Source organism: Amblyraja radiata, chromosome 2, assembly GCF_010909765.2.
Source record: "Amblyraja radiata isolate CabotCenter1 chromosome 2, sAmbRad1.1.pri, whole genome shotgun sequence".
NCBI lineage: Eukaryota > Metazoa > Chordata > Chondrichthyes > Rajiformes > Rajidae > Amblyraja > Amblyraja radiata.
The window spans coordinates 107,491,048-107,516,142 of NC_045957.1; the positions used below are offsets into that span (position 1 = coordinate 107,491,048).

The 25,095-nt window shown below is 43.7% G+C and overlaps 1 protein-coding gene and 1 long non-coding RNA gene across 3 annotated transcripts in view; one reads left to right on the forward strand and one right to left on the reverse strand.

Annotated features, from left to right (window-relative positions):
- cfap69 (cilia and flagella associated protein 69) overlaps window positions 1-25,095 on the reverse strand; it is a 110,075-nt gene that overhangs the window by 74,257 nt on the left and 10,723 nt on the right. Inside the window, exons 3-5 of one of the 2 annotated variants that reach the window (XM_033013100.1) lie at window positions 21,051-21,116; window positions 14,829-14,938; window positions 4,345-4,421 (exon numbers count right to left, since the gene is read on the reverse strand). In XM_033013100.1, coding sequence (XP_032868991.1) covers window positions 4,345-4,421; window positions 14,829-14,938; window positions 21,051-21,116 — 253 coding nt within the window. The remainder of the gene's footprint in view (window positions 1-4,344; window positions 4,422-14,828; window positions 14,939-21,050; window positions 21,117-25,095) is intronic. The other variant, XM_033013110.1, reaches the window with a different exon arrangement.
- On the forward strand, window positions 5,468-23,829 carry LOC116966777. Its single transcript, XR_004410070.1, has 3 exons — window positions 5,468-5,480; window positions 19,029-19,031; window positions 23,614-23,829. It is a non-coding gene; the product is annotated as an uncharacterized LOC116966777 (long non-coding RNA).

Consider the following 25,095-nt stretch of genomic DNA (forward strand, 5'->3'; position numbering starts at 1 on the left):
TTATATTGGATGAAAAATTGATTAGGGGTGGAATTATACTCATCAAAGTGCAGTAGAATGAGATGAGACAAATAGGATTCTGAGATTGACAGGGTAGAAATCGAATGGAAGTTTATCTGAGAAGGAATATCAAGAAGCAGGAAGCATTGTTTCAGGAACGCGAATCAGCTATTTGAGTTGTAGATGAGGAAAGATTAATTTTCTTTGAGAGTGTGACTCTTTGTACTCCACTGAGATTGGAAGGGTGTCATTGAATATAAATGATTGGGAGACTGATTGGTACTTGAACAGTAGTTATAGGGTATGGGAAAGAGCTCAAAAGTAGTGTTGAGCCCATAGAGTGGGTTATTATGCTGCTCCTTGTGCCATTTATTATGTTCTAATATTTTCAAATGTTTCTCTTCAACTTTCAAATCATTAGATTTTACGTGTTTATTTCTTAAAGATAGATATATAGATATGCCATTTATTGTCACTAGACATGTACAATGAGATTAAAAGCAGCTCGTACTCAGTGCATACATATAAGTTAGTACAAAAAACAGAAAACAGAAAACAAAACAAGGGGGGGGGGGATAGGTGCACAATTCTGCGGCGCTATATACATATCTATAAAGGCAAAATGGTGAAGGATGAATAGGTAGTATTCTTAGGCAGATGTTTAAAAGTTATATTAAATTATTAAAAATTATTTAAAAATATTAAAAATGACAGTTACAATACACATTACAGTTCCAAATTTCAGTACGTGGATAGAATAGATAGATGTCCGGGTGTTGGGCTGTGAAGTCAGTGCATGTGTGAGTTAAGAGTAGTTATGACTTTAGGAAAACAACTGTTCCTGAGTCTATTTGTCCTAGTTTTGATGCACCTATAGCGCTTTCCAGAGGGCAGCAGGTCGAACAGTCCAAACGCAGGATGGGAGCTGTCCTTGATGATATTCTTTGCCCTGCTAAGGCAGCGGGAGGTGTAAATATCCATCAGGGAGGGGAGAGGGCAACCAATGATCTTCTGTGCTGTCTTAGTTACCCTCTGAAGCCTCTCCCTGTCTGCCATGGTGCAGCTGCCGTACCATGCTGTAATGCAGTATGTCAGCAGGCTCTCGATGGACGAGCGGTAGAAGGTCAGCAGCAGGTTAGAGTCCAGGTTGTGCTTCCTGAGAACCCTCAGGAAGTGCAGCCGCTGCTGAGCCTTCTTGATGACCGCTGTTGTGTTGTCTGTCCAGGAGATGTCAGCAGAGATAAGGACGCCGAGAAACCGGAAGGTGTTGACCCTCTCCACAAACTCGCCGTTGATATGTAGGGGGACTAAGTCGGTGCTGTGCCTCCTGAAGTCGACAATGAGCTCTTTTGTTTTCCTGGTGTTCAGAGGCAGATTGTTTTCTGAGCACCAGGTTGTCAACTTCAGGACTTCCTCTCTGTAGGCTGCCTCGTCTCCCTTTGAAATAAGTCCGACTACAGTAGTGTCGTCAGCAAATTTGACGATGCGGTTGTTGTTGTGGGCCGGACTACAGTCGTAGGTGTAGAGACAGTATAGGAGGGGGCTTAGCACACAGCCCTGTGGGGAGCCGGTACTCAACCTGCGAGTGGAGGAGAGGTGGGGGCCGAGTCTCACAGTCTGGGGCCGGTTGGTGAGGAAATCTTTTATCCAGGCACATGTGAGAGTGGGGAGGCCGAGAGTGACCAATTTATCAATGAGAATGTCCGAAATGATTGTGTTGAAAGCTGAGCTATAATCCACAAAGAGCATCCGGACGTAGCTCTGCCCCTGCTCCAGATGGCTCAGCACAGAGTGGAGAGCTACGGTGATGGCGTCTTCCGTGGATCTATTTTGGCGATAAGCGAATTGGTGGGGGTCGAAGTCTGGTGGTAGATAGTCCTTGATGTGCTGGAGGACCAATCTCTCGAAGCACTTCGTGATAACCGGAGTGAGGGCCACGGGACGGTAATCATTTAGGCTAGTGATGGGAGACTTCTTCGGCACTGGGACGATTGTGGCTGATTTTAGGCAGGACGGAATAACTGCCTGGTCCAGGGAGAGGTTGAAAATTCTGGTGAAGTTGACAGTGAGCTCGTGGGCACACGCTTTGAGCACCTTACCAGGTACTCCATCTGGGCCGGTAGCCTTCTTGGGGTTCACTGCCAGGAGCACCCGTCTGACATCGTGCTCCTTGACAGTGAGTGGAGTAGTACAGGAGCCAGGTGAGGGTGGGAGCAGGGCTGTAGCACGTGAGTGCTGCTGTTGTGATGTTTCAAAGCGGGAGAAGAAGCAATTTAGCTTTTCTGCCAGCGGCACACTCAGGTCTTCTGACTTTGTGGCATAGCCTCTGTAGTTTGTGATGTCTTGTATGCCCCGCCATACCTCCCGTGTATTATGGCTGGACAAGTGGGACTCTATGCTCCTCTTATGGTCCACATTGGTGTAAAAATGTCCCTTTGTTAGTTGTTGACCAGCAATTCTGTGAGTGAAGATCAAACAACTGTAGCATAATGTTAAATGTACTATAATCTGGGAGCAGTTAATCAAATTATAGAATAGAAGCATAGAAGCTAGAGAAGAATGTGATTGAGAAAGAAAATGAATGGTACATTGATGGCATTAAATGCAGCAGTGACAAAGGCTTCAGTGGAGCACAAGCAGCTGAATGACATACAGTATTTCTGTACTGCAAATAATTAGAGTGTGTAGCACTGAAGATAGCAGGACCACATAATTGAAAACAGATACTGTATACCATGTTGTGAAGTACGATAACGACCTTTACCAAGTCAGTGTGCGTCACACCTTAAGTTCCGGTGACTACTTCCCTGCAATGCAATTTGCTGCATTTGACATGCATTCTTGCAAGTCTAATATTACTTTAGCATATTACTTTATTCCTCATGCAAATGCTTCTTTATCAACACTGAGGTGGAAATTAGACTAAATTGTCCCAGGAGCAAATGTTGCAAGGCATTCCCAGGACTGCTAGGTTTTGACAGAGCCAAGCATTGGCTTCATGTTATTTTATTGCTGTCCTCCAAGACTGCCCGGTAGTACCATCACCTCACCATTTTCTGTTCCCCAAAGTCCAATCCACTAATCTCCCCAGAGAGCCTGTCTATCCTTTGACTGCACTCGATTTAGACCAGCGACCTTTTAATCACCTGAGACTTCTGATGAATGGCTCAATCTTACCAAGTTCCAACCATCTGACTGTTGGCACTGCCCCAGTGCACACCGGATCATCTCTCTCATTTTTATGACCACTGAATAGTCTCATTTTAATGACCACTGTTGTACAGGGTCTTGGTGAGATCAAACCTGGTGTATTGTGTACAGTTTTGGTCTCCTAATCTGACGAAAGACATTCTTGCTACAGAGGGAGTTCAGAGAAGGTTCACCAGACTGATTCCTGGGATGGCAGAACTTTTATATGAAGAAAGACTGGATAGACTCGGCTTGTACTCACTAGAATTTAGAAGATTGAGGGGTGATCTTATAGAAACTTACAAAATTCTTAAGGGGTTGGACAGGCTAGATGCAGGAAGATTTTTCCAGATGTTGGGGAAGTCCAGAACAAGGGGTCACAGTTTAAGGATAAGGGGGCGGTCTTTTAGGAGCGAGATGAGAAAAACATTTCTCACACAGAGAGTGGTGAATCTATGGAATTCTCTGCCACAGAAGGTAGTTGAGGCCAGTTCATTGGCTATATTTAAGAGGGAGTTAGATGTGGCCCTTTTGGTTAAAGGGATCAGGGGTTATGGAGAGAAGGCAGGTACAGGATACTAATAATAATAATAATAAATTTTATTTATGGGCGCCTTTCAAGAGTCTCAAGGACACCTTACAAAAATGTAGCAAGTAGAGGAAAAACTGAGTTGGATACTGAGTTGGATGATCAGGCTCGAAGGGCCGAATAGCCTACTCCTGCACCTATTTTCTATGTTTCTATGTTACCACTGAAATTAACAGATTGAAAATCTTGGGTGTGTTTTTTTAAGGCGAAGTGCTAAATATCTGTTACACTGGAAATTTCAAATGATTGACTGGTCTACACTCTTGGAAGGTTACATGATAAGGAATGGTTTGATAGTACAAAAGGTGTTTAATAATAGTTTTTTGTTGGCATTGATATTTATACAGAGGAGCTACATGTTCTCATGATAAAATGCTTACACATGTGTAAGTATAGGGTGTAGCTTTAAGATGACAACGGGAAAGTTAAAAGCAGATAACCTGGGCACATTTTTGTACCTACACAGGTAGGTGGCTGGAATGTGCTGTTTCTTTCTATGTTCGCTGCACATTTTTTCAGCAATCAGGTCTTGTTTCACTTGGCAACATATGATCGTATTAACTTACCCATTTGTGAAATAGATTCAGACACAACTTGGGCAAAGTTTGGTTCGTCAGTTGATTTCTCCATGAGAAAGGGTAAGCTGATGAAGTCAAGCGGAGAAATTTCAGATAACAAGGTTTTAAACATAAAATTAAGATAATGCAGACATTAATTATTCTACTTTATTCAATAATTTTTACCCTTTAAATCAATGACAAAGATTACATCAAGGCACATGCTAACATCACAGAATCTATTGCACATGCCATACTCATTTATTTTACTAATGCTTACATTTCAATATCAACTTTTCCCATTGAATGCCCACATTCACTTTAAATTATTTCAAAGTAAGATTAATGCAGGATTAATGTAAATTTATGGTTGATCATCAGTTGCCTGAAGGGTCTATTTTCATGATATCTCTCTATCAGTCTATGATTGATACTTACAGTGCCCTCTATAACGTTTGGGACAAACACCCATCATTTATTTATTTGCCTCTGTACTCCACAAAAAGGCAATTTTTATACATTTTGGTTTCACCATGTAGAAATTACAACATAGTTAATACATAGTTCCCCCATTTCATGGCACCATAATGTTTGGGACACAGCAATGTCATGTAAATGAAAGGAGTCATGTTTAGTATTTTGTTGCATATCCTTTGCATGCAATGACTGCTTGAAGTCTACGATTCATGGACATCATCGCCAGTCAATGGGTTTTGAGGCATTTGTTTGAACTTGAGTAATATGCTACATTAGGATGTGTCTATACACTTCAGAATTCATTATGCTACCATCAGCAGTTGTATCATCAATGAAGATAAGTGAGCCAGTACCTGTATGAAGTAGTGAAACAACAAGTGAAACACAAAAGCCTCCACGTATTTGCATCCTTATCAAAACTGACTGCCTTGCCCAGCTAACCAAATACCACAAGATGGCATTGTGAAAACCATCCATGGATCATGGATTGGGTCAGCAAAACCGGGCATGGATCAGATCAGTAATATAGTGATTGATCTACATCCTCCTTCTATAGCTACTGCCCCATAAACTAAACACTAAGCATGCACATACGTAATGTGTACAGATATGAAAATGTAACAAAAAACTACAGCAAAGCAGCGGAGAATAAAGTAACGCAAAGTACAGTATAGTGATGTCAGTTATAGTCTGAAAAAACACATTAGGCATAGTCTTTGTATGTGGGATTCGGAATGCAGACCCGTCTTGCACGCGTCCGGTACGGCCTCTCTGTGGTACTCTTTACAGGTGATGCCGCCTCCTGCACAAACTTCACAGGTGATATCTTCATAGGCGATTTTGCAACCGGCACAGGCTTCCCAGGCGATTTCTGGACGGGTGGCTTTATGGGTGATTTCTACACCGGCACCGACCCCGCTGGTGGTTCTTCCACTGATGTAGACAGGCTCCTGATCCCAAAACTGCTCACGGTTTGCTGTCACATGTCTATCATTTAGAAGAGCATTACCATCTTCTGTCCTCATCATGTCGTCCGGATCATCCGTAGGATCATATGGGATTTGCTACGATGGCACCGGCTCAATTACCCGTAGGATGCGTCTCCGGTTCCTTCTGTACAAACTTCCTTCGGACTGAACCAGACAGGATCTTGGCTCCTGGCATGTCTTCTTGACCGTGTCCATGCAAACATATCCTTTCTGGGTTTGTAGCCTGGCGGTCTGTCCTTCCATCAATGGTTTGAGTGGTCGGCTTGATCGATCGTAGCATGCCTTTGGTGTCAGCGTTTTATGGTGCAGTTGAGCCTGATCTACAAGTGGCTCGTATTTGTGTGGCTGTAGCAGTTGCTTTGAGGCGGGAAGAGTGGCACGTGTCTGAGTGGACATGAGGGTACGTGGCGCCCCAGGAACTGAGAAGTGTCTTCTTAGCTTCAGAATAACTGCTGCAACAGAGGTAGTGTGAAGCAAATCAATCTCATACCACCCGGAGTATGAGTCCACCAGGACCAGGTATTGATGACCGTGCCAATCAAAGATATCGATTGCCACTAGGGACCAAGGCAGGGCGGGGATGGGGTGCAACAGAAGTGGTTCTCTCTGCTAGTGTGGGCTCATGCTGTTGCACACAGCACAAGACTGCAACTTCTGGTGTATATTATAGAAACATAGAAAATAGGTGCAGGAGTAGGCCATTCGGCCCTTCGAGCCTGCACCGCCATTCAATATGATCATGGCTGATCATCCAACTCAGTATCCTGTACCTGCCTTCTCTCCATACCCCCTGATCCCTTTAGCCACAAGGGCCACATCTAACTCCCTCTTAAATATAGCCAATGACCTGGCATCAACTACCTTCTGTGGCAGAGAATTCCAGAGATTCACCACTCTCTGTGTGAAAAATGTTTTCCTCATCTCGGTCCTAAAAGATTTCCCCCTTATCCTTAAACTGTGATCTCTTGTTCTGGACTTCCCCAACATCGGGAACAATCTTCCTGCATCTAGCCTGTCCAACCGCTTAAGAATTTTGTAAGTTTCTATAAGATCCCCCCTCAATCTTCTAAATTCTAGCGAGTATAAGCCGAGTCTATCCAGTCTTTCTTCATATGAAAGTCCTGACATCCCAGGAATCAGTCTGGTGAACCTTCTCTGTACTCCCTCTAGGGCAAGAATGTCTTTCCTCAGATTAGGAGCAAAACTGTACGCAATATTCCAGGTGTGGTCTCACCAAGACCCTGTACAACAGCAGTAGAACCTCCCTGCTCCTATACTCAAATCCTTTTGCTATGAATGCTAACATACCATTCGCTTTCTTCACTGCCTGCTGCATCTGCATGCCTACTTTTAATGACTGGTGTACTATGACACCCAGGTCTCATTGCATCTCCCCTTTTCCTAATCTGGCCTTCACCGATTATCCATCATTGAAGGCCAGAAAAACATGCACTTTGCTTTTTGCACAGTGGCTTCTGAACCGGGATGTCCCCTGTGTACGGCGTCAAAGTACTCCTGTTGGAGTGAGGCCGGGATCACTGCCTTGTGGCCCTTCTTAATGACCCCATCATGAATGGTTAGTTTGTTTCTAATGGGGAAAGTGCCGAATAGTGGGCGGAAGCATGTGCTGCTTGCTGGGCCATCCATGTTTAATGATCGAGGTGAGCGTCTTTAGAGTGGCGTCTTCTGCCATGTGTGTCACCATGTCTTTCAGATGAGATGGATGAATGTGGTCAACCACCATGACATCGAAAGTGTTCTTCTCAGTTGTGTGTTCAAAAGGGAACTGCAGATGCTGGAATATCGAAGTCTGAAGAAGGGTTTCGGCCCGAAACGTCGCCTATTTCCTTCGCTCCATAGATGCTGCTGCACCCGCTGAGTTCCTCCAGCAATTTTGTGTACCTTCTCAGTTGTGTGTTGGGCAGTGTTTTTCCTTGGAGTCCGAGACAGAGTGTCGGCCAGGTACATGTGTTTTCCGTGTTTGTAAAGGAGAGTAATATCATACTTCTGGAGCCTTAGCATCATCCTTTGCAGTCTTGCCGGAGCCGCGTGAATGTTTAGGATTGTTACCAGAGGCTGGTGATCGGTTTCTATGATTACCGGTTTGCCAAAGATGTAGTCGTTGAACTCGGCATACGCAAAGACCACTGCCAGCAATTCCTTTTCGATCTGTCCGTATCTAGTCTCAGTGTCCATCATTGTCCTGGAAGCATAGGCGACAGGCTTTTCTTCCTGCAGGCGCCAAGGCTGTACTGAGAAGCGTCGCAGGTAAGCATGACTGGCTGATTGACGTAGAAATAGGAACAGTAGGAGGACACGACATCTGTTGCTCAGTGTGTCAAAAGCATGTTGCTGCTGCTCGTGCCATGACCAGGCAGCGTCTTTGTGAGAGGAGGCCCTGTCCCACTTACGTGTCCTTGGCACGGAAATTACGCGACCTCTTCATCACGTTGAGGCGCACGGGCATCGTGTGGCCGCGCGGGGCCGGTCCGACTGAGAAGCGCGGAGGGGTAAGGAGTTGTGCGCGGTATCGCTTGGCGCTCCTGGATTTTGTACCGAATGAAATCTTCGTGTGCCAACGGGCTGTCGCGTAACTGACGGCCAAAGTGGGACAGGCCCAAGACCTTGGCGCGACGCAACGTCTCACCTCCAACAGCATCAAAAGCAGGCAAACGCTCGTAGAACTCAGCCTGGGGCTCATGGCCGTTGTGGTCCTGATCTGCCCCCAATTCTACTCCCAGACCGGGACCAAGAAAATTGATGATAGACAGAAAATGCTGGAGTAACTCAGCGGGACCGGCAGCATCTCTGGAGAGAAGGAATGGATGACGTTTCGGGTCAAGACCCTTCTTTCAGATTGAAGAGTCTCGACCCGAAACATCACCCATTCTTTCTCTCCAGAGATGCTGCCGGTCCCGCTGAGTTACTCCTGCATTTATTGTCTATCTTCAAATTACGTCACGTGCTCCAGACGGCTGTGCGGGCGCATGAAGATGCGCGCGACTCTCGCGGGACCGTCGCGCCTCAATGCGACGACAAGGTCGCCTAATTAGCGTGCCAAGGACATGTTAGTGGGACAGGGCCTTAAGTTGCTGTAGGGGAGCCGAGAGCTCGTTGAAATTGGGAATTAATTTCCCTAGGTAGTTGACCATGCCCAGAAATCTCTGCAGGCTGGTGACATCTGTTGGCATCGTCATCTCACTGATGGGCGCTGTCTTTGAAGGATCGGCTTTGAGGCCGTCACTTGTAAAAATATGTCCCACGTAGCTCACCTGGTTGACGCGGAACTTACACTTGTGAGGATTACGTTTTGAGTGCACCTCCCAGGCACATTCGAGTACCTTTCTTAAGTTGTCGTCATGCTCTTTCATGTCTCTGCCCACAAGGATAATGTCGTCGATGATGATCACACAGCAGTGTCCGTCGACAATTTGTTCCATATTGCGTTGGAATACCTCACTGGCCGGGTTAATTTCTGAATGGCATCCGTAAGAACCTGTAGCGGCCGAAAGAAGTGCTGAAGGTGGTAAGCATTCATGATTTGTGCTCCAGGGGAATTTGCCAGAAAGAGTTCTTAGCATCTAGCATAGAGAATATCGTCGCTTTTCCCGTGCAGGCAGCTACTTCCTCTACCATGCGCATGAGTTGATGTGGTCTTTTCAGGGCAACATTCAGGTCTCTGGGGTTGATGCAAATACAAATCTCTGGTTTGTTCTTTTTGGTGGTAGCTACCATCGAGGACACCCAATAGGTTGGTTCCGGAACAGGCGAGATGTCCCCCAATGCTTGCATTCTGTCCAATTCAGCGTTGACCTGGTCCCGCATACCAATGGGAATGCGATGTACAGGACGAATGGGTCTCACTTTTGAGTCCAGAGTCATTGAATATTCTACTGGTAGCTTTCCAAGTTTATCTGTGAAGAGATTGTGGTATTCAGTGAGGATTTGCTGTGTTGAATCAGGTATTCGAGATAGCTGATGAACGACCTTGCTAAGCGAAACTAGCCCCATATCTTTGCAGGCTTCTATTCCTGGTAGGGGTACCACATTAGCTTCGACGACATAGAACGGCAACCTATGTCTGTTCCCCTTGGTGGCACTGCAGCTTTATCCTTCTGAGAGGATTGCCTTCACTGCCACCACACGCCAGTAGGGTGGCATTGCATCCTTTTAGTTGCTTGGCATTCACAGTATTTTGAATGCGTCGACGTTAGGTGTCTCTTCAGTGCTGCTATCAGATGGATCGGACAGTGGTTTGGAATGTAGCTGATGTGCGTGTTTTTTTGTCTTCTCTTTGTTGTGAACTCCTTGCGTGGATCTGCAGCATCTCCAAAAATGATTACGTCTTTTGCAGCCATGACAGATTTGACCGAAAGCGGGACATTTCTCCCTCTTAGCAGCGTAGATGCCTCCACAATTAGTGCTATCGGTAATAAATCAAATCACAGGCTTATCAAGCTGCATTCTCATCGCGATCTCAGGCTTACATTGTCTTTGGAACCCAGCCTGAACAGCATCGATACCCAAGGTTGATCGCTGTGCATCAGTTAGCATTCTGGTGTTATAATGCCCGCAAAATGGAGACAGCCTTATCCAAAGTTAAGTCAGGGTCGCGGATAAGTTTTTTTCTTAGTTTATCACAAGTAAGACCGCACACTAGTCTGTCTCCAATAAGTTCGTTACAGAGCTCACCAAATCTCCAGCTCCTTGCTGCCTTTTTAAGCTGTACATAACTAAAACTCTGATCTTGTGCTCTTCCGGTTTTGCGTTTTTTCTGTTTGCGCAAATATGGTATGCGATAGAGCTACGACATTTCACCACTTTACTCACCATTCTCCTGTGCTACAAGGGCAACGGGTTTTGTTCCGATCGATAGTATATATTAAAAGTTATTAAGCTTTAAAAATCTTTAAAACTGCGCATGCGCAGATTGGTCTCCTTTCCTGTCAGTCGCCGCCATGCAGATTGGTCACCTCCTGTTAGTCCTATGCCCCAACTCTGGCTTATTTTGATGTGAAGCTGCCTGTAACGCTAACCTATGATGCCAAATAGTATGGATTGGGTGCTGCCTATCTTCAGAGCACCAGTGAAGGTGACAACAGATCTGTGGCATATACCTCTCGTCCAATGTCCGAGACTGAGCAACACTATGCTCAATTCAAGAATGAACTACTGGCAGTGGTTTTCGCCTGTGAAAAATTCAAAGACTTTATTTTTGGAAAGACTGTGACTGTTGAAACAGACCACCAGCCCCTGATCAGCATTTTGAACAAGCCAATCCATGCGGCTCTTGCCCGGCTGCAGCGGATGATGATGCAGCTTCAAAGGTACGATATCAAACTTGTTTACAAACCAGGCAAAGACATGCACCTATCCGACACTCTATCCAGAGCCTACGCAAGACCTGTGAGCAACAACCATCAGACAACGACACCTACATTGTGAAGATGGTGTCTTACCTTCCCACAGAGTGCCTGGACGACTTGGTTGCCCAGACAGCAGCCGATGACACCCTACAGTCCATGTCCTCGTTCATCCGGCGTGGCTGGCCGGATCAACAGCACGAGGTACCTGTTGCCATACGCCCGTACTTCCCGGTCCATGATGAGCTTGTGCTCCAGGACGGTGTGATTGTCAAGGGACACACGGTGGTCATTCCAACTGCTTTACGAGACAAATATTTTGACTGTCCACAGGGGACATCCCGGCATCAAGGAAACCATTCTTCGAGCCAAGAGCATGTTTTTCTGGCTTGGAATGACCGAGTTTATACGGGAGCAGGTGGAAGCCTGCGTGATCTGCAATAGCCTGGTGCCCCATCAACCCAAGCAGCCGTTTCTCCCTCATCCTGTCCCTGCCCTACCATGGTCCACACTGGCAACAAACATTTTTGAATGGCGTGGTAAACAATACCTGGTTCTGGTTGACTCGTACTCGGGCTGGTTTGAGATCGATTTGCTTCCCAGCCCCACTTCAGTAGTGGTGGTTCAAACACTAGCACGACACTTTTCAATTCACGGCCTGGCCGTGAAACTCCTGTCTGACAATGGAAGCCAGTTCACCAGCCAATGCTTCAAGAATTTTGCCGAAAGATGGGACTTTCGTCACATTACCAGCAGTCCTGAATTCCCTCAATCTAACGGACTGGCCGAGCGGGCAGTCCGCAGTGCCAAACAGGTGATGGAAAGATTTCATTTGGCAAAATCTGATGGTTACCTGGACTTGCTCAACTTAAGAAACATTGTCTGCGACCCAGTGCTAGGGTCTCCTGCCCAACGCCTCATGTCAAGGCAGACCCGTACCACACTGCCTGTACCCAAGCATCTACTTCAGCCACAGGTTCACAAGCAATCGGTAATTCAAGCACAACTTCAGCATAAGCGCGAGATCCAGAAACATTCGTACTACAAAACAAGCAGGCAAGTGGTCAAGTTGTACGACTTCAAACTGACAAGGGTCATGGTCGCCTTGGTTTAATCCGCAGCCCTGCACCAGAACAATGTTCATACATGGTCAATTCAAATGGAGGGACTTACCGGCGATACCGTCAACAACATCTACCAGTGAAGGAACTGCAAGCCACAATCCCGTACCCAGATGTTCCTGGACTGTGTCACCGTATGACTGATAAACTCCCTTCCCCGGTCCGGCGTCCGTTTGCGTAGTCTGCGCCCAGCAAGTATCCTGCCTTCTCGTCACCACGGTTAGTGTCCCAGTCTCCAGTCTCACCTCATCCGTCTCTCGGATCTCCGGTGTTCCAACAGGCCCCAGTCTCACAGTTTTCACCGGTGAAGGTTGGAGATGCGAGCTTATAGCGTACTCGTGCGGGTCGCATTTGCAAACCTACCCTTTGATATGGGGACTATGCTTAACCTGCTCCAGTGCAGAAGCGACTGCCTAATCTTATAAACGCCAGTTAAACTTGATTAGTTGTACTCACATATATATTTGTATTTTCTTAAGAGGAAAGATGTAGATCTGCTCTACCTATATGTTCACCAATACTAACACACATATGTTACACACCACTCAGATCTATAATCCAGTCCGGGTTTTACCTTATACTCACCATTTAATACTAACGTTTCCAGACACAAGCTGTCAGTCGAGATGCAGTTACAGTGATGTCCACATGCTGTGTAACTTTATTAAATGCCAATAAACTTGTTGGATCTTTACTTGGAGTATGTGTTAATAGCTCTACACTCCTGAAGAGTGTTTCTGATCTGTCGGACAGGTGTTTGGGGATTTTTCTTTATTTTAGAGAGAATTCTTCAGTCATCAGCTGTGGAGGTCTTCCTTGGCCTGCCAGTCCCTTTGCTCACCAGTGTTCTCTTTCTTCTTAATGATGTTCCTCACAATTGATTTTGGTAAGCCTAAGGTTTGGCTGATGTTTAACAGTTTTATTCTTGTTCTCAGTCTCATAATGGCTTATTTGACATTCATTGGCACAACTTTGGTCCTCATGTTGATAAACAGCAATAAAAGTTTCCAAAGGTGATGGAAAGACTGGAGGAAAGACTAGGTGTTGAGAGCTCTCTTTTTCCTGCATTAAGGATGCATTTAAACACACCTGAGAAATTACAAACACCTGTGAAGCCATGTGTCCCAAACATTACGGTGCCCTGAAATGGGGGGGCTATGTATAAACACTGCTTTAATTTCTACATGCTGAAACCAAAATTATACAAATGGCCTTTATTAAAATCTGATAGTGTGCACTAACCACGTGTAATTTTTTCTATTACAAATTTCAAATTGTGTAGTACAGAGGCAAATAAATAAATGATGGGTCTTTGTCCCAAATATTATGGAGGGAACTGTATATAGATTATTGTACTGTAATTAGATTATTTGGCCAGCATGTGGCAATATTCTCTTGAAATTTTGAAAATCAACATGTTGCAAATACTAAAAATACAATATAAAAACAAAAAAGAGGCTGGAATCTGTGGGAAGAGAAATAAAATCATCATTTCAGGTCAAAGACCTATCACCGGGACTGGAATGTGAGAAAATGAATTGCAAAAGCATTGGTGGCTGGATAGATAGGAGCAAGAGAATATCCTGGATAAGGTGAGGATAGGGTTGTGAGTGGTCTGCTTAATAGATTAGTGAGATTAGTTTGGGGGAGAGAAAACAAACAGGGATGCATTAGTACTGTGAAATGCAAATCCGAGCTGCTGCTAAATTTGTCTTCGTTAGAACAATGCAGGAGGCCATAGACATATAGATGAGAATGGGTGTGGGAAGGAGGCACCTGGTTGCCCTTAATGGGTGATCAGAGGTGTTCTGCAAAGCAATCTACATTTGGTTTATATAATGGAAAGAAGACCACATTGTCAGCACCAAATGCAATAGATTAGATTGGAAGTAGTGCAAGTGAATCATTGCTTCATCTGGAATGACTGGGTGACTGTTGCTTCTCTTATAGCTGCATTGGAAAGTGCGATGAGAAGTGGTTGGTGAAGATGATAGACCAAGGAATCATTCAAGAATGGAATAGTCCTTTCGTTAAGCTGGAAAATTAAGTCAGGGAAAAATGTGTTAGGTGGTGGTATCTCATTGAAGATATTGGAAATTGTGTACGATAACCTGTTGAACTTCGCTTTCCAGGCAATGCAAATTAATTATCTAAAAGACAACTTTGAACTGTCCAAACGCCTTGAGAGACAAACATTTTTTTAAACTGCCCAACCATTGGTAAATCACCGTTGTTGCTCTCCTCTTCTAGTATGCATGGCCAGCTTCATTGTACAACATTTGACTAAATTACATATTTCTGATTACACAATCATAGCATCTGCCAATTCAAATCAATTATTTTTGTTGGCAAATGATTTATTTTCTGGAAAATTAAAAATTAAAATATCTTCATATCCAATAATCTAATTATTGGTGCACTCATGTAGCATTTTGGGTCAAAATTATGAGCATGTTTTAATTCACAGACTTTGAATCAAATATCTGGAATCTGAATCTAGTTAATTTTATACTAAAAAAATGAATGAAATATAAATCACTTACCCACACAATTCGAGGATGTTACAAATTGGCTCTACATAAGCAATCTGATCTTTTACTTTTTCTGCACAAAGATTAAGAATTTTAAAGACTTGAACCAAGTCTTTAATTGGCTTTTTACAAAAATGATATTAAGGCATCAAACGTGGCGTCACACAATCACTAACCACCCCCCCCCTCCACATTATCTTCCCTCGAAGATGACCTCTTAATACAATATAACAGGTAATAAGTTTAACTTTGCCATGGAGCATTGTTTCAAATGCTTCCATTTATTGTCATTCAGAAGCTACTAGATCTCCTTTATTTTCCAGACACTATTTTTTCCCATTTCAGTAATAGTTTTTTTTAAATTCTGCATAATTCGTTATATGTTGTTTCATCCAACAATTGTGTGCCTAAATCTTAATTTAAATTTCAATTCTCCGGAGCTTATTCTGTTCAGCTTTGCTATAACCTTTACTAGTGTTGTTTAATCGACAATTTTTGCCAATTTATTTGTAATTCCTAGCTCTTGTTGAAATAAAAGGATTTATATAATACATATATCACTGTGGTAGTCTACTAGCAACATTCCCTCAGCAAGATAACGACCAATGTAGTACTATTCTCCTGTTAATCAATTGCATATCTGCAGGAAATGTTTCCATGATTCCATTATTTTTTTGCACCAGTCTTAAAAATCCAAGAATATCATATCTACTTCCCCCCATGAAGGTCTTTTGTATATTTTATGACTATTACTAAATTTACATTAAAAAGGAAAACACTGCAGTTCTAAACAATAATTTTAAGAAATGATCACATTAATTGAAGGCAAATTAACTTTATCTGACATAAGAATCATTTTAATATTGAATTATCTTTTCTTTTTTTTTAAATGTCCTATTATAGTGCATTCCAGTTTGAATGATTGGAAATATTCAAATGCTAAATATATTCAGTGTAAGGATAGGTGGGCAGCACAGTGGCGCAGCCGAAGAGCTGCTGCCTTACAGCGCCAGAGACCCAAGTTCAATCCTGACTACAGGTGCTGTCTGTGAAAAGTTTGTAAGTTCTCCCTGTGACCATGTAGGTTTTCTCCAGGTGCTCCATTGTCCTCCCACATTCCAGAGATGTGCAGGCTTGTAGGTTAATTGACTTCTGAAATTGCCCCAAGTGTGTAGGATGTGAAAGTAGGATAACATAGAACTAGTGTATGGGTCGATCATTGGCGAGAACTTGGTGGGCTGAAGGGCCTGTTTCCACACTGTATCTCTGCACCCGTGTCAGTAATAAATATCCTAGCCATCACAACACAGCCCTGGGTATCTCAATTGTATTACTTTTCATTGACAGTGAGAATAAATTGTGTGCTTATTTAATAGATCTAGAGTAGTGTAAAGAATTACCGTAAATGTGGTCAGCAAGACATAAGATCATAAGGGCAAAATTAATAGCAGAATTAGGCATTCGGCTCATCAAGTCTACTCTGCCATTCAATTATGGCTGATCTATTTATCCCTCCTAACCCCATTCTCCTGCCTTCTCCCCATAACCGCTGACACCCACACTAATCAAGAATCTATCTATCTCTGCCTTAAAAATATTAATTGTCTTGGTCTCTACAGCCTTCTGGAGAATTCCATAGATTCACCATCCTCTGACTAAAGGAATTCCCTCTCATCTCCTTCCAATTGGAAGGTCCTTTAATTATGATTATGAGTATAGTCCTAGACTCTCCCACTTGTGGAAACATGCTTTCCACATCCACTCTATGCAAGCCTTTCACTATTCAGTACGTTTCAATGAGATCCCCCTCATATTAGAAACAAACATTTATTATCAATATGCTAACCACTGATCTCATAACAAGGTCCTTATTCCTGCCTTGGCATTTGTTAATTCGAAGCACAAGGGAATATTTACAAAATTAAAAGTACAAGGAAATGGAACTAGCCTTAGGACATAACATGTATACCAGCAGAGAATCAAGGATAAAAATATGTTTCGACTGGCAAGATATAATATATACTCCCCCAACGCAGCCGTTCCCTACCCGTAGCCCCCACAGGAGATGTGGTCCTCCAACTGAAGATTCGAGCACTCAGCAGTGCGGCTGTTTTTAAATGGCGTCTTTGAGGAGAGAGGTGGGCGGGGGGGGGAGAAGGATTGTATTAAAAATGTGTACATAAACACAACAAAATTTAATGAGGAGTGGATACTTGGAATGAAAAGTGAAATCTCTACCGAAATGGAAAAATATGGGCGTTTGTGGGTCTGGTGTTGGCGTAGCAACGAATCAAAGGCTGGCACCCACAAGTCAGGCAGAAACACAGCCAGCCAGCAGCCACAGTTTTAATATTATATAGACATAGATAGATAGATGTGTAGGAAGGAACTGCAGATGCTGGTTTAAACCAAAGATAGACACAAAAAGCTAGAGTAACTCAGCGGGACAGGCAACATCTTGGGAGAGAAGAAATGGGTGAAGTTTCGGATTGAGACCCTTCTTCAGACTGGTTAGGAATAACAGAAACGAGAGATATAAATGAAAATGTAGAGAGATAAAGAACAATGAATGAAAGATATGCAAAAAAGTAACAATAATAAAGGAAACAGGCCATTGTTAACTATTTGTTGGGTGAAACTGAGAAGCTAGTGTGTCCTGGGTAGGGGAGAAATAGAGAGAGAGGGAATGCTGGAGCTACCTGAAGTTAAGGGCCTGTCCCACTTAGGTAATGTTTACAGCGACTGTCACAGTCGTAGCAGGTCGCCGAAAAAGCAGCGACTGGACCCCCCCCCCACGACAATGTCTACGACAAGCTACGACAACCTACCGCCTAGTTGATGTCAAGCTACCAGCAATTGGCGACCCATTAGGACGTCCACCTATGACCACACCTACGATAACATACGACCGCTCAGGCGACAACCTACGACAACCATAGTCAATCTACGTCCACCCGCGACAAGCTACGACAAGCAACGACCCTGTCGGCGACAACTGAAGACAATTCAGTCGCCGGTACCTGCCACCGGTTGACGTAGGAATTCGGCAATGGAATTCACTGAAGTCATCACCTGGCGACAACCAATGTCACCTGGTGACAACCTGCGTCATCCTGGCAACAACGTACGACAGCACCTATGACAGAAGACAAGCTATGTCAAGCCCACAGTCGCCGAAAGGTTTTGAACATTTCAAAATCCAGTGGCGACCAGAAAAACGTTACAACTCTTTTGGCGACTTGAGGAGACTACTCACGACCATATAGGCGTCACCCTGCGACCATGTGGCAACAGCCTAGTCGCCTGTAATCACTGGGAAAAAAATCGCCTAAATGGGACAAGGGCTTTAGAGAAATCAATATTCATACCACTGGGCTGTGAGCTGCCCAAGTGAAATATGAGATGCTGTTCCTCCAGTTTTGTGTTTAGCCTCACTCTGACAATGGAGGAGACCTTGGACTGAAAGGTCTATATGGGAATAGGAAGGAGAATTAAAGTGTTTAGCAACCGGGAGATCAGGTAGGTTCAGGTGGACTGAGTGAAGATGTTCAGCGAAAAGATCACCCAGTCTAGGTTAGGTCTCGCCGATCTAAAAGAGTCCACATCTTGAACAACAGATACAGTAGATGATGTTGGAGGAGGTGCAAGTGATCCTCTGCCTAACCTGAAAGGACTGTCAGGGTCCCTGGACAGAGTTGAGGGAGGAAGTATAGGGACAGATGTTGCATCTTCTGCAGTTGTTGGGGAAGGTACCTGGGGGGGGGGGGGGGTTGTTTTGGGTGGGAAAGGATGAGTTACCCAGGGAATTGCGGAGGGAACGGTCTTGGTGGAAGGTGGAAAGGGGTGGAAATGGGAAGATCCGACTAGTGTGGACATCCCGTTGGAGGTGGCAAAAAGTTTGGAGGATTATGTGTTGTATGCGACGGCTGATGTGTTGAATGGACTAGGGGGACTCTGTCTCTGTTGCGACTAGGGGGAGGAGAGCAAGGGCGGAACTGCGGGGTACCAAGGAGACACGAGAGAGGGCCTCATCTATGATGGGGGATCGGAATCCCCGTCCCCTAAAGAATGAGGACATCTCGGATGTTCTGATATGGAACACCTCATCTTGGGCGCAGATGCGGCGTAGAAGGAGGAATTGGGAGTAGGGGATAGAATCTTTGCAGGAAGCAGGGTGGGAAGAAGTGCAGTCGAGATAGTTGTGGGAGTCAGTGGGTTTGTAATAGATGTCAGTCGATAGTCTATTTCCTGTTATGGAGACTGAGATCAAGAAAGGCGACGGACGTGTCAGGTAAATTTGAGTGCAGGATGGAAATTGGTGGTGAAGTTGATGAAGTTCATGAGTTCTGCATGGGTGCAGGAGGTAGCACCGATGCAGTTGTCAATGTAACGGAGATAGAGTTTGGGGATAGGGCCAGTGTACGAGTGGAACAGGGTTTGTTCTACGTACCCGACAAAGAGGCAGGCATAGCTGTGGTGCCCATGCGGCCTTAGACTTGGAGGAAGTGGGAGGAGTCGAATTAAAAGTTGTTACGGGTAAGGATTAGCTCCGCTAGGCGGAGTAGAGTGTTAGTAGAGGGAAATTGGATGGTTCTGTGTTCCAGGGAAAAACGGAGGGCTTTAAGGCCTTCTTGGTGGGGGATGGAGGCTAATTTTCCTCCATCCAAGTCGCACTAGCTTCACGTTTTCACCCAACAAACAGCTAACAATGGCCTGTTTCCTTTATTATCGTTACTCTTTTGCATATCTTTCATTCAATGTTCTTTATCTCTCTACATCATCCTATATATCTCTCGTTTCCCTTATCCCTAACCAGTCTGAAGAAGGGTCTAGACCAGAAACGTCACCCATTCCTTCTCTCCAGAGATGCTGCCTGTCCCGCTGAGTTATTCCAGCTTTTTACATCTAAAATGTAATACAAGTCATTTGAACAAGGAACTGCTTTTTGATATAAACTTCTGATTCAAATTTTCATTCACTAATTTTGGAGATAAATTAAATTATGGAGAGGCCCAAGAAAAGAGTGCATATTGGAGGAAGTGAGAACATTAGATTTCTATTTGTAATAGCATTCAAGTTTTATGCACCTAAATTTCGAAGGATATATTAGACTTAGATGGAGTGTAGCTTAGTTTCATAAGATCTATACCAGGCCATTACCTATTAAATGAAGACATATAATTTAGACTTAAATAACATTATTTTTGGTTTATATTGAAGGGTGATCTAATTGACATGTTTAAAATGATCGAAAAATCTGTAAGAGTTTTCCATATCTACAGGCATCATAGAAGGAAGCCATCTAATCTTGTGTTCAAGAAGGAACTGCAGATGCTGGAAGATCGAAGGTACACAAAAATGCTGGAGAAACTCAGCGGGTGCAGCAGCATCTATGGAGCGAAGGAAATAGGTGACGTTTCGGGCCGAAACCCTTCTTCAGACTGAGACCCAGCCATCTAATCTTTGCTGGCTCATTGAGCAATTCTATTCCCATACTAATTTTACCTGTAACCTGGTCTCCTCATATTCCTATCACATTCCCCCAGATTCTACCACTATTCAGCAGACTGGTAGCAATTTAGAGTGCCCAATTAACTTACCAACCAGCATGTTGTAAAGATATGAAGGAAATTTGAACACCCTCACAAAGCACATGTCATGACAGGGAAAACAAGAAAACCTCACACCGCACTGGGCTTTAGGAATCAACCTGCGTTGTTGGTGCTATGAAGCAACAGCTTTACCAGTTTGGCCCTGAAGAATAGAAATGATTTCTTCTGATGGGGGAATCCAGAACAAGAAAATAGATCTTCACATTTGAACTGGACCATTTAGGAATCATTCAAGAAATGGAAGGCATTGGAAACTTGACATATTTCTCCCACAAACTGTAATGACAGATGGATCACCTGAAAATATACAGAACTAGATTTTTAAAAAGGGCCAGATAAAAGGGCATCATTCGTGATCTAAAAGAATTAAAAAAACACAAATAGGTTGAATGGCCTATTATAAGATAATTAGTGATATAAGCAGAATTATGTCATCCGGCCCATCAAGTCTACTCCGCCATTCAATCATGGCTGATCTCTCTCTCTCCTAACCCCATTCTCCTGCCTTCTCCCCATAACTAATCAATGTTTGCACCTTGCAACAAAACATTTTGATTTATACTTATTGCATGAAACATAACATTGGTGAAAATAGGTGAACTATCACCAGTAAAAAGGATACAAAACCAAACTGATAATGTTTCACCAGCTTCTTCAAAGCATGCAGATGTCTTTCAACAAGGTTGCACTGCAGAAAATGCAAAAATGATACACACGGCTTCATATGTGCAACACTTAACACTGTGATTTTAAAAGGTGATTCTAAATTCCAATAAAATTCTTATGCATGATGCTCAGTGATTTAAATTGTTAAAATTAGAAATTAAATCCCTCGTAAAATGCTGCAGCAAGGCAATAAAAATAAATTAAGATTCCAGCATGATATCATTACATATCTCTTTTTAGCAATTAATATAATTGTAGGTTTCAAATCAAAATTTAATGATAGAATTATTACAATAGGTTCTGACAAATATCACAGGCAAATGAAAATGAAATCATAGATAAATCAGTATATATTATCAAATTACATTATCACTTTCAGTTATGAGAATTCGTACTGAACATTTTTAGGATGAAGCGTGATGCGGAATAATACAAAAGATTCAGGAAGATCTTCAGCAAGACAATTTGATATTATTTTATATGGAATATTAGTTTTAAGTAGAAATATTGCATTGTAGCATTCCCAGAAATAATCAGATTTCTACCAGTTAGTAATCAGAGTTCCATATTTTTGATGTTGCAGAAATTCATGCTATTCACTGTAGTTATATCTGATGGAACTCAGTGCAAAAGTCATTTTGACAGTTTTTAGATTTTTCATTACAACAGTCTCAGATGATATGCTAATATTTTCAGGAAAACTTGCAAAGAAGTCGAGAGATGGAACCAAAACAAAAGTTTGTATTCAATGAAACATTAGAATCACATAAAATTCTGCAAATAAATAGAATATATAGCCCAACAAGTCCATTACACTCTCTTTGATCCGCCAATGCCTCTTCCCATCATGGCTTCATTAACTTTATCTGCTATGCTTTTTACCTACATCTGCTGAGCAAGCTTCTCCACTACTATTGCAAGTACATCCTTCCTTAGTTAGAGAGAACAGACCTGTACACAATAGTCTCACCAGTGTTCTATAATTGGAGAAAGACGTCTCCATTCTTATACTCAAACCCTCTTGCAGTAAACGCAAATATATCATTAGTCTTTCCAATTGCTTACTTCACATGCATGTTAAGTTACAATGATTTGCGTCAGATGTACTAGGTCCCTTTGAACACTTTTCAACCTCATCATTTGAAAACACTATGTATTGATTTTGCTGTTGAATTGCGGCACGGTGACGCAGTGGTAGAGTTGCTGCCTTACATAGCCAGAGACCCGGGTTTGATCCCGCTGCTATCTCTATGGAATTTATACATTCTCTCTGTGACCGTGTGGGTTTTCTCCGGGTGCTCCGGTTTCCTCCCACACTCTGGAACATACAGGTTTGTAGGTGAACGGGCTTCAGTGAAATTTTAAATTGTCCCTAGTGTGTAGGAGAGTGCGAGTGTGCGGGGGTGATCGCTGGTCGGCACGGTGGGCCGAAGGGCCTGTTTCTGCGCTAGAAACATAGAAAACATGGAAAATAGGTGCAGGAGGAGGCCATTCGGCCCTTAGAGCCAGCACCACCATTCATTGTGATCATGGCTGATCATCCCCAATCAATAACCCATGCCTGCCTTCTCCCCATATCCCTTGATTTCACCAGCCACTAGAGCTCTATCTAACTCTCTCTTAAATCCATTAGCCTCTCTCTTGGCCTCCACTGCTCTCTGTGGCAGGGAATTCCACAAATTCACAACTCTCTGGGTGAAAACGTTTTTTCAGTCCTAAATGGCCTCCCCTTTATTCTAAGACTGTGGCCCCTGGTTCTGGACTCGCCCAACATTGGGAACATTTTTCCTACATCTAGCCTGTCCAGTGCTTTTATAAGTTTCTATAAGATTCCCCCTCATCCTTCTAAACTCCAGTGAATACAAGCCTAATCTTTTCAATCCTTCCTCATATGACAGTCCCGCCATCCCAAGGATCAATCTCGTGAACCTACGCTGCACTGCCTCAATCACAAGGATGTCCTTCCTCAAATTAGGAGACCAAAACTGTACACAATACTCCAGATGTGGTCTTACCAGATGTAGATTGGTTTATGCATGCAACCAATAATATATAGGTTAGCATCACTAACCCCGCCTTACTGTATTATTTATATTAACACCCACTTCCTATGCTACGCAGTTCGGTAGCAGACAGGAGGCAGTGACTACTAACATGCTGTCAAGTCTGTATGTGGATTAAGGATGATCTTAAATTATGTGTTGTTTAGATCTCATCGTGAACATAGCGTTTATCATGTTCAAGCCTCTTCTGAAAGTTCAAATCTTGTCTTGCCCGCTCATGAGCCAACTGTCCAGAAATTTGTTTTCGGACTTCTTCGTTAGTAACTATTGGCTGGACAGAAGAAGGTGGTGAAGTTCCACTTGAAGTTTTTTCTGGAGATGGTTGTGATTTTTCAGTAGACGGCGAAGCATCTCACATACGGCTGATAACACTATCAGAGAGCCTGATGCCCTTCACCACTGTGATCTGATCATTCTCATCTAGGATGTAGATTGCTTTATGCATGCATTCGAGAGGCGTGATGGAGTGGATCGGTGACGGCCTGTGACTGGGTCTCTTTTTCCAAGGTGCCTGCAACTTCTGGCAGAGACAATTAGTTAATTTTACTTTCTTATTTCATCTGTTTGCTTTTTAATTGAATGCTGACGAGATGGGAAGTAGCGGGAGCACCAAACGTGTTTCCTTCGAAGCGGATGAGAATGATCAGATCATAGTGGTGAAGGGCATCAGGTTCTCTGGATGAGGGGGGATCTTATAGAAACATATAAAATTATAAAAGGACTGGACAAGCTAGATGCAGGAAAAATGTTCCCAATGTTGGGCGAGTCCAGAACCAGGGGCCACATTCTTAGAATAAAGGGGAGGTAATTTAAGACTGAGGTGAGAAAAAACTTTTTCACCCAGAAAGTTGTGAATTTATGGAATTCCCTGCCACAGAGGGCAGTGGAGGCCAAGTCACTGGATGCATTTAAGAGAGAGTTAGACACCAGCTTCCTGATGAGCCGTTAGAGAGATTTGTTTGTGATTTAAGATACATGGCTCAGAGGTGCCGATTCGAAACCATGACGAATGAGCTGATAAGGGATAAACTAGTTTCTGGGTTGATTGATCAGAAGCTAAGCACTGAGTTACTGCGGAATCCTGATTTAACCCTTGAGCAAGCAACACATGCCTGTCGTATGTCTGAGTTTGTTGCTCCATTAAGCAAACAGCTTGACTCTGAGAAGAAGACCATAAACCTGACGGTTTTCCACAGACTACAAACACCGACCGATAACAGAAGATTTATGACTGAGCCCCCTCAGCCGGCTAATCGGGGATTCGCCAATGAGCCCCCTCAGAGATATCCTAATTGTAACTACTTCCTCAACAAGCGGCGAGCTACCTGACCACATTTTCCACTCCATTTGGCAGATTTAAATTTCTAAGAATGCCATTCGGCATTAACTCAGCCAGCTATGATCCAGAAGCGTATCCAGGAGAAACACGACATCCAGAAACGATCTCATGACAAGTCCAGCAAACCACTTAAACCACTACTACTAGGCCAAGTCGTCCGTTTGCAAACTACTGTGGGACATTCCCGTCTAGGTTGCGTTGTTGGCCCGTCTGAAGAACCCCGATCTTACCTTGTTGACATTGATGGCGCCTTGTACCGTTGGAGCCGCGAACACTTGCTGGCTGTGAAGGAGCCACGTCCACCACCAGCTGATCCTTTCGCTCCACCTCTACTGTTCCAGCTATCTGCTGACATGTCCACCAACAGTTCCAGCATGTCCCTTACCCCACCACGACTGGCGGCTATGATTAACAACAATACTACCTCTCCCGCATGCTCCCCCTGTCGGTCACCACGGCTGTCCCCAGCTGCTTTCTCACTTCCGGGTTAACCGCCTCCCTCTAACTTTTCTGGCGAAGGGGGAGAGGGCTTGGTCCGTACGCGTTCGGGCCATATTAGTAGACCGCCTGACAGATATGGCGAGTATGTTTGAATTCTA